This window comes from Perognathus longimembris, chromosome 3 (genome assembly GCF_023159225.1).
Source record: "Perognathus longimembris pacificus isolate PPM17 chromosome 3, ASM2315922v1, whole genome shotgun sequence".
Lineage (NCBI taxonomy): Eukaryota > Metazoa > Chordata > Mammalia > Rodentia > Heteromyidae > Perognathus > Perognathus longimembris.
The window spans coordinates 1,310,746-1,320,401 of record NC_063163.1 but is presented as its reverse complement, the minus strand read 5'-3'; the positions used below and the strand labels follow the sequence as shown (position 1 = coordinate 1,320,401).

The 9,656-nt window shown below is 61.6% G+C and overlaps 1 protein-coding gene across 3 annotated transcripts; it reads left to right on the top strand.

Annotated features, from left to right (window-relative positions):
• Window positions 1-4,025: 4,025 nt before the first annotated feature.
• On the top strand, window positions 4,026-8,579 carry Ing1 (inhibitor of growth family member 1). 3 transcript variants are annotated; one of them, XM_048341083.1, is made up of 2 exons: window positions 4,026-4,349; window positions 7,488-8,579. In XM_048341083.1, the coding sequence occupies exons 1-2, from the start codon at window positions 4,214-4,216 to the stop codon at window positions 8,186-8,188; spliced, it is 837 nt and encodes a 278-aa protein (XP_048197040.1). In that variant the 5' UTR covers window positions 4,026-4,213; the 3' UTR covers window positions 8,189-8,579. The 3 variants fall into 3 exon arrangements, with proteins under 3 accessions (XP_048197040.1, XP_048197043.1, XP_048197041.1); XM_048341086.1 differs by lacking the exon at window positions 4,026-4,349 and adding an exon at window positions 5,742-5,780; XM_048341084.1 differs by lacking the exon at window positions 4,026-4,349 and adding an exon at window positions 7,201-7,315 and having other exon boundaries at window positions 7,478-8,579.
• The last annotated feature ends 1,077 nt before the right edge of the window (window positions 8,580-9,656 follow it).

Genomic DNA, 9,656 nt, shown 5'->3' with positions numbered 1-9,656 from the left:
ACGGACGACCCTCTGGTCTGGTACCGCCCAGGCTTCCTATCCCGCCTCAAGTCCCCAGGAACGATAGATCCCCTTTTCACTCCAATACAGTACTCCTCCTCTTGATGGCGGGTTCTAATTGTGTGCTCCTGGCAGGCACGTGGGGCAGTCCTGGGGTCTGAATTCAGAGCCTGGGCACTGTGACTGAGGTTTTTGCTTTGTTTTTTGCTCACCGACTGTGCTCAGCCGCTTTGAGCCACAGCTCCACTTCCAGCGTTTGCAATTGTCTTTTATGACGGCTGCAGCGTATTTCCTTCCCTCAGTAAATTATTTTGAATTTCTGAAGCTACCTTGCATTCCATTTGGAAAATGGCTTGTCCAACACTGCCGAAATGTTTCTCTTGCACAAGGAGACAGTTTGGGCTGTAAAATACCCAAAGAAAGTGGGACACTCAGAATTCAAGGAAGGTAGACTTTCTAAACCGAGATTTAATAACACTGAAACCAAATCCCCACATGAATCTAGAGAGAAGGCATATTTGGACAGGCCCAAGATCCTGTCCTAAGTTAACAGAGGGGGGCTACTGTGTTCAGAAAACTAGCTTTGTAAGGTGTTCCACACTTGACAGGTGGCAAATCCGCTCTTCAGGCTTCTGGAAATCATCAGAAGAATAACCATAACCCAACATTTAATAATAAAACTATAATCACGTGTGATATAATAAAAATGCAACGTTGAATTATTGCATAATGAAAACTAAGGTAACGTGACTGGAAAAATTTGCATCTACCCATCTATATCTATATAGTCATCCCTCACTAAATCACAGGTCACTTCCTATAGTGACACCTCACTGTCCTGGGAGCTGTGTCCCCCCCACCCCACCCCCACACCATGGGTGAAAATCCGTGAGGTAGCAGTGAGTGAGTGACGAACAAGAATAGAACGCTGATACTTCGAACTTTTTCACTTATCACTGGGGTCTCTGGACCATAACTCCCAGGAGAGGTGAGGGGTCTCTGTAGCTATAGATGAGAGAGAGAGAGAGAGAATTCTGTACATTTGGATCACCTCCCTCCCCAATTTAAGTCAGAACAAGAAAGTGCATTAAAAATATTCTAGAATACCATGAATATAATTTCTTAGGCATGAGTGAAAACAGAATGTGGTTCCAGGATCTTACGTTTTTGTTGTATGTGCCTGTCCTGGGACTTGAGTTTAGGAGTGGGCACTGCCCCTGGGTTGTTTTGTTTTTTGCTCTAGACTAGAGCTGTACACTTGACCCAGAGCTCCACTGCGGGTTTTCCTGGCTGGTAATTGGAGATAAGAATCTCAGGGGCTTTCCTACTCAAGTTGACTTCAAACTGACCCTCAGCTCTCAGACCCCTGAGTTAACTAGGATGACAGGTAGGAGCCACCGTCATTTGGGTTCAAATGGGAGACATTCCTGTCCATCTTCAATAGGCTGGGACATCTCCAACCGTTAGGACATTATTTCGACTTGTTTTCTGCAGTGTTTGGAAAGCAAGCATAGATGTATTTGTGCATGAGAGGCAGGTGCTCTATCACTCAGCAACACCCCCAGCCTGAAACCATTTTTTTTTTTTTTTTTTTTGGCCAGTCCTGGGCCTTGGACTCAGGGCCTGAGCACTGTCCCTGGCTTCTTCCTGCTCAAGGCTAGCACTCTGCCACTTGAGCCACAGCGCCGCTTCTGGCCGTTTTCTGTATATGTGGTGCTGGGGAATCGAACCTAGGGCCTCGTGTATCCGAGGCAGGCACTCTTGCCCCTAGGCTATATCCCCAGCCCTGAAACCATTCTTGAAAATAAAGTTTTAGGGGGCTGGGAATATGGCCTAGTGGCAAGAGAGCTCGCCTCCAATACATGAAGCCCTGGGTTCGATTCTCCAGCACCACATATATAGAAAACGGCCAGAAGTGGCGCTGTGGCTCAAGTGGCAGAGTGCTAGCCTTGAGCAAAAAGGAAGCCAGGGACGGTGCTCAGGCCCTGAGTCCAAGCCCCAAGACTGGCCAAAAAAAAAAAAAAAAAAAAGAAAGAAAGTAAAGTTTTAGGGGGCTGGGAATGTGGCCTAGTGGTAGAGAGCTTGCCTAGCATGCATGAAGCCCTGGGTTCGATTCCTCAGCACCACATACATAGAAAAAGCCAGAAGTGGTGCTGTGGCTCAAGTGGCAGAGTGCTAGCTAGCCTTGAGCAAAAAGAGGCCAGGGACGGAGTCCAAGGCCCAGGACTGGCCAAAAAAAGAAAAAAAATTAACTCCTATTTTTGCAAAACACGAAAGCAAATGTGACACCGATGAGATGAGATTCCCCGGGGTATCTTCAAAGTTAAGCGCCTCTTCCCGAGACGCACGGCTCTGGTTCCAGCCACTGGTCCTCCAGGCGCGTCTGGCAAACCACCCTGTGAAGTCCATCAGGAGTGAGAGACAACCCATCGGAGGCCTTCCACCGCAAGGGGAAGCGGGCCGCTTCGGGCGGGGGCGCGATCCCCACCGAGGGGCGCCCGGCCAGCGCGGGACGCCCGGCCGCAGGGCTCGGGTCCGCTGCGCCCTGGGTGGAAGGCCGGGGACAAGTCCCACGCGCCCGGGGAGGGGGACCGGGGTGGGGGTCCACGGCTTCCCGCGCTGCCCTCCTGCGGTCCCCGCGTCGCGCCCGGCGGAGGAGACGCACTGGCAGGCCGCAGGGAGCCGGGGACCCGCGGCCACGAGCCCCGCAGCCCTCCGAGGCCGCCCGGCCGAGCTGGCCCGCCGCCCGCGCGGGACAAAGGCTGGCGCGGAGGCCCGCCCTGAGGGGCGGGGCCTGAGCCGGAAGGGGCGGGGCCTGAGGGAGGCGGGGCGGTCGTCACGGCAACGGCGGGCTCCGCGCCGGCTCTCCCGGAAGCCCCGGCTGGGCCGCCCGCGAGGGAGGGGCGGGCCGCGGGGTGGCGCGCTCGGCGGGAAGGCAGCGGGGCGCGGGGCGGCGTCGTCCCCGACGGCCCGCCCTCGCTCGGGAGGGCTCGCCGCCGGGCCCCTTTGTCTCCAGCCCGTCCCCAAGCCCGGCTTCGGGAGGCGACACAAAGGGAGGGTGGGTGGCGGACGACGCAGGCGCGAAAGCCGCCTTGGCTGCCGGGAACGGTGGTTCCCGACGCCGCGCTCCGGGGTCCCTCCCGCGCGGGTGTGCGGTCGCTGCCGGCCCAGTGCGCACGCGCCCTCACTTCCGCCTCGCCCGGCCACGCCCTTCGCCCCGCCCCCAGCTGTAGTACTAGCAGCCTGGAGGACGTTCCCTCCGCGGATGCCACGCCCCCTCTCCGCTCTGATTGGACACCGAGGTAAGGGCGCGCACGGGATTGGACGCGGGGGTTGTCAGTTCGGTGCCAGGTCTTACTTATACCGCGCCGCGAGGCGGCGGCGGCCGAGGGAGGCGGAAGGCCGCGGAAGGCGGCGCGAGCCGGGGCTCTGCCGCCGGGCGTCTAGGCGTGGACGGCTGCGGCTCGCGGCGTCTCGGAGCCCGGAGCCGGTCCTCGGCGGAGCTCCCGGCCGGCCGCCCAGCAGCCTAGCCCAACTCGTAATCCAGTGTCTCGCGGCACCTCCTGCCCCCGGAGGCCCCGCTGTCCCCTCCGCGACCCTCGCCCCCCAGCGACATGACAGCCGAGGCCACGCCCCCTCGGAGGCGGCCCCGCGGCCCGCCGCCCCCCGGCCCGGGACGGTGAGGGGCGTGAGCGCGGCGGGGGCGGGGCCGCCTCCCGGAACGGGGGGGAGGGGGCGGGGGCGCGCATGCGCGGTGCGCCGCGAGCTGAATGTTTCCCAAGTGTTTGAAACTGGTATTTGGGTTTTCCACGTTGGACAAGTGCGGCGCGGCGGGCGGGCGGGCGGCGGAGCGCGCCCTTCCCGCGGTCCTCCCCGCTCCCTCCTCCCCACGGGCCGGCGGGCGGCGGGGGCCGAGGCGCCCGGGCCTGCCGGGCGGGCGTGTGCGCGCTCGTCCCCGCGGGGGGCCCCCCGCGCCGCTCGCCGCCGGGGAAGGGGGGCCAGCGCGGCCGAGCCTCCGCCGCCGCCGCGGCCCCGGAGGCGGTGCGGCGGAGCCCGATGCGGCGGCCGGCGGCCGGCCGGGCCGGCGCGGCGGGGGGGCTCGGGAGGCCCGGCGCTTTGCATTTTGCAGGGCCGTGTTGAGGGGGGCGGGCGGGGTGGCGGGGGGAGGAAACGGAAAGCCGCGCCGAGTCGCCGGGGACCCCGGGGCTGAGCCATGTTGAGTCCTGCCACCGGGGAGCAGATCCGCCTGGTGAGCTACGTGGAGGACTACCTGGACTCGATCGAGTCGCTGCCGTTCGACCTGCAGCGGAACGTCTCGCTGATGCGGGAGATCGACGCCAAATACCAAGGTGCGGCGGGCGACGGCGGGGCGGGGGCGGCCGCGGCCGCGCGCCGGTGCCGCCGGACCCGGGGCGGCCCCGCCGGGGCGGGAACAAAAGGTCCCGGCGGCCCGCGATGGCCCGCGGTCGGTCGCGTGCGCCGGGCCCCCCGGAGGAGGACGGAGCCGCGGGCGGCCGGGCTCGCGCGGGGAAGGCTGCGCGGCCAAAGCGCTCTTTGTAGTGGAGCGGCGAGGCGGGGGCCGCGGGGGAGGGGGCCGGGGGCTCGGCCGCGGGGCGCGGGGGGCGGCCGGGCGCGGGCGCGGCGCCCCGGAGGGGCGGCTCCGGCCCACCGCCGCCGCCGCCGCCGCTCCCCGCCCGCGGGTCTGTTACATAAAAGTCCGGCCGGGGTCGCCCGGCGCCCCTGCCCGGCCCTCCCCCCCGCCCCGGCCCTGCTCGGGCGCGGGGCCCGACCCCCGGGGGGCGGGGTGGGGGCTGCCCGGGGCGAGGGCCGCTGGCGGGTGTCAGGGCGCGGTGCTCGCGGGGTGCCGGCGGACCCCCCGGCTCGGGGAGGGAGCGACGCAGCGGGCACGGGAACCAGTGGTCCCCCTCCCTGCAGACATGCCCCCCCCCGCCCGCCCCGCCAGAGGTGGGGCCTCCGTACCCGGCGAGGATTGTTGACTGCTTGGGAAACTTTGCCGCGAGGTCGGGCCGGGCACGGAGGCTCGGGCTCGGGTGCCGAGGTGCGGCGGAGTTTACTGATGTTTACATGACTGCGCGGCGGGGCGGCGGGGCGGCCGGGTCGGAGGGAGAGTGGCGAAGGGTCTCCCGCCCGCCCAGCGGAGCCCCGCTCGGGAAAGCGCCCCTGCGCGCTCTGTCCGAGACGCCGCTCCGCAGCGCCTTTTATAGCAGCTCATTAGCATACCGCGGAACGTTCCGCCCCGGCCCGCTCCTGATTGGCCGTGACGTCCCCGCGGAATGTCCTTTCCAGGACGCCGCCCGCCTACTGGTCACCGGGCCGGATGAGGGCGGGCCTCGCCCGGTGACTGACGCGCGTCAGTGTTTCCGCCGCCTCGGGGCCCGGAGGGAGGTCGAGCTGATTTGAATGTCTTCGGCCCCCGCCCCGGCATTGGCTCCCGGCGCTCTCGAGTGCTGCGCGCTGATTGGCGCCCTCCCTGCCTCCGCCCTCCGGCTCCTCGACCCCCCCATAGGCCGCGCCTGGAGGGTGGACTGTCCTCTTCCTATTGGCTGGGCCCGCCCCGACGGGTCCCACCTCCGCCCTGCCAGGATCTGCACCCCGCCCGGCCCCCTGGCCGCCGCAGCCATGGCGGCCGCAGGGACTCGAACCCGCTGCTGTCGGCCGGCCGCGGGGGCCCTCGGGGCGGGCGGGCGGGCGGGGGGGGGGGGGGGGGCGCACCCGCGCTCTTGCCGTCCCGAGGGTGTGGCCGCACTGGGCCGGAAGACGTGAGTGACCCGGGGTGCGGACCCCTTGGGGGCCGGTGGGGAGTTGGGGGGGGACCCCGGGTCATTCCCACCCTGGACGGCTGCTCGGACTGCCTGCGCAGAACCCGAGCTCGGCCTCGAGGCCCTGCTGGTTCCCCGGAGGGGAGTCTCGCGCAGCTTCTGGCCCTGGCTGGCTTTGAACCGCTGTCCTCAGACTTGGGCCCCCGGAGTTGCCGGGGCTGCGCCTGGGCCTGGGCCCGGGGTGTGTGGGGGGACCTGCCGGTGGGCAGCCTGTGCGTGTCCCTGCGGGTTATGTGTGCGCGTGCACACTCCGCTGATCCCGTCCCCTCTCTCCCGCCCAAGGCTCCCGGTAGCCGCAGCTCAGCGCCCAGCTCCTTCCCGGGTAACGGGAGATGAGAGGAGGCTTTTTTGTTTGGCCCAGGTTGGCTTCCACCTGGGATCCCGGCATCTCCGCCTCCTCGGTAGCTAGAATTGCCACGGGTGGGTGTGAGCCACCCGTGTCTGGCTCGGAGTTGCCGTGGGGTGTGAACTTCCCCCACGGGGGAGGCTGGCCTGTGGTGTCAAAGAAGCTGTGTGTGACAGACGCGTAAGTTCGTTTCTGGAGTTGAGACCCGGGGTGACATCTGGACGTTGCCCCCGGAGAGCCTGATCTGCTTGCAGTGTGTAAAACGAACTGAAAGGTTTCAGAATAAAGACGAGTACTGTTTGGTGTTTGGGGGTTTTCTGCATATTTACGTTAGGTTGTTTGAAAAATTGTCTAAGGGCTGTTGCCAGATTACGTTTTAAAATCACATACACTGTCTCTAGCCCAAGAAGGCTTAAGTTTAGCGTTGAGGGTTTTAATCTGCAGACTTACAGCTCTGAAACGAATTATAAACAGGAGAGACAAATATAAATTGCCACTTTTTTTTTTTGGCAGTACTGGGGTTTGAACTCAGGGCTGTGTGTTTGCTAGGTAGGCACTGTTGCTTGAGCCATACCCACAAGCCCTCACTTGTGTTTCAGTGCAAGGCTATGTTGTCATCCGGTTTATTATGGCCAGGCCATCTTTTCTGTGTTGTTGTTTGTGACCAGGTTTCTGGTGTCGTCTGAGTTGGCCTTGAAAGGGAGGTCCTCGCACCTTATCCTCCCAGGTTCTGTTATTACAGGTGTGGCCATGGCAGCCTGGCTTGCAACCATACCATCATTTTTTAGCCCCACAGGAGAGAAACCCACGTTGGGGTGGTCACCAGGTCTGGGCCTCTGCCTGCTCACCCTGGTTTAACTCATATGGGGCTCTTGGCTACTTTTGTTCAGAGTCTCCCATAGGTTAGCTGGATTTTGATATTGTTAAAGAGAGCAAAAGCCTTCTTTCTAATCACTACATATGCAGGAAAGATAGGCCTGGTTGTTTTCATGAGGAACAAGGTTTAGTATCGAGCTCTTCTGACTTTCCTCCCCTTGTTTGGGGGCTGTGCGTGGTGCCCTGGAGACAGTCTTTTGATGGGAGCCATTTCAACATTTGTTCAGGAATGATCGTCTGTAGTAAAGCTTCACAGCCAGTACGGTGCTTACACTGGGCAAGTTCCCCTGGGTCGTTCCTGCCCCTTGCAGTTACTTTAGCAAATGAAGTCAACGCCGGTGGAGGGGGCGGGGGGGGGGGGGGTGTCCTCCTCGGCAGTGTGTGCAGCCCAGATGAGTAACGAACAGCGTTACTTTCGCTTGCAGAGATCCTGAAGGAGCTGGATGACTACTACGAGAAGTTCAAGCGGGAGGCGGACGGCGCCCAGAAGAGGCGAGTGCTGCACTGCATCCAGAGAGCCCTGATCCGCAGCCAGGAGCTGGGCGACGAGAAGATCCAGATCGTGAGCCAGATGGTGGAGCTGGTGGAGAACCGCACGCGGCAAGTGGACAGCCACGCGGAGCTCTTCGAGGCCCACCAGGAGATGGGCGACAGCACCAACAGCGGCAAGGCCGGGCAGGACAAGTCAAAGAGCGAGACAATCATGCAGACGGACAAACCGAACAATAAGCGGTCCCGGCGGCAGCGCAACCACGAGAACCGGGAGAACGCCTCCAACAACCACGACCACGAGGACCTGTCCACGGGCACGCCCAAGGAGAAGAGAGCCAAGACCTCGAAGAAGAAGAAGCGCTCCAAGGCCAAGGCGGAGCGGGAAGCCTCGCCGGCGGACCTCCCCATCGACCCCAACGAGCCCACGTACTGCCTGTGCAACCAGGTCTCCTACGGGGAGATGATCGGCTGCGACAACGACGAGTGCCCCATCGAGTGGTTCCACTTCTCCTGCGTGGGCCTGCATCACAAACCCAAGGGCAAGTGGTACTGCCCCAAGTGCCGGGGCGAGAGCGAGAAGACCATGGACAAGGCGCTGGAGAAGTCCAAGAGGGAGCGGGCCTACAACAGGTAGCTCGCGGCCCCGCCGAGCCGTGCACGCCGCGCCCCAGGAGAGGAGGGGAGCGGAGGGGAGGGGAGGGGGACCCGCGGTCCCCGGCCCCGCTGCCCGCCCAGGCCCCGGCCGCCGCCGCCGCCAGGTGAGGGCGTGGGCGGCGCTCACGGGCGAGCTGCCCCTCTCCCGGGCGCGGCAGTGCGTGAGTGGTTCTCAGTCCGCGTCTCCGCGGGGAGACCGGTCTGGGGTCCACATTGTAGAACTGAAAGCGGAGGTTTGAATGAAAGACTTGATCGAGTCTCAGCCGGACGCCGGGGGTGGGGAGGGACTCGGAGGCAACCTAACGAATTAAATGTGGAAAGCAAAGATGTCACTCGGCTGTTTTATTTTATAAAATAATGTTATACTTTATGTACAGTTTTGTGCTTTTTAATTAGCCAGGTTGCTCAAAGTACAGCATAAGTGATTTGTTTCTTGCTACCGTAATGTATGCCGACAAAACCGACTCTTAAATAACAAAGGTTTAAAGTTCGAAAATTATTTTTTACAAAGGCATCTGGGTAAATTTTACATGACAGCTATTTTATATACTGGCCTGTCCCCCTAGGGCCATTTTTAAATAATTGGGTACCTTTTTATTAATTCACACATAGGTGTTCTAGTCATGGAATTCAGATCATGCGTTTGCTCTTTCCGAGTGTAGCCATCTCTGACTTTAACTAGAAAGTGTGTAAATGTGCGTGTCCGGAGCCCTTGCCAAACTGCTGGAAGCTCAGCCCTGCGGCTGTTTGGAGCCTAAGGTGTGTTGCACTGTATATGTGTGTGAGAGAGAGAGAGGGAAAAAAAACGCTGCACACGTGACAGCAGGAAATAAAGAAAGGTAGCCGGTCTGTCTCTCCAGCCGTGTATTTAATTTCAACAACGACGCTCAAAAGTCTTGTCTTAAAAAAATTTATACACCAGCATCTTAGACAAAGCCTTAAGCAGATTGTGTATCGTGCTCACGCTAACGAGTAGGCGTTACCTAATTGCCAGCAGATGAGCAGGTGTTTGGACCAGAGGCCAGGCCGTGAACGGCCGGCCGCCCAGCATCCCAGCGCGCGCCCTGTGTGCCAAGCGTGTTCCTTAAGGTGAATAGGGTCTTAAAAGTCACGCTTCGTGAGACAGGAACGCCATTGGAAACGCCGGCTTCAGTGTGACAATAAAGTTTCTCTGGAACACGGCCCCCATGGATGGTCTGTGGCTACTTTTGTGAAACAGTTGAGAGGTTACGACCCAAACTGTACGGCAGCTAAGCGCCGAAACGCTCCTCTCCCGGCCCCTCTGCAGGACGCTTGCTGACCCCTGACCCCTGCGCCAGCCCAGGCTCCTTCCCCGCTCACACATTAAAGTCGAGTTTTCATTCCCGAGTGACGCGTGGTCTTCTTTGCCTCGAGACGTGGTGCCGGCAGGTGTGCGTGCGTGCGTGGATGTGCCTGACGGCGGAACA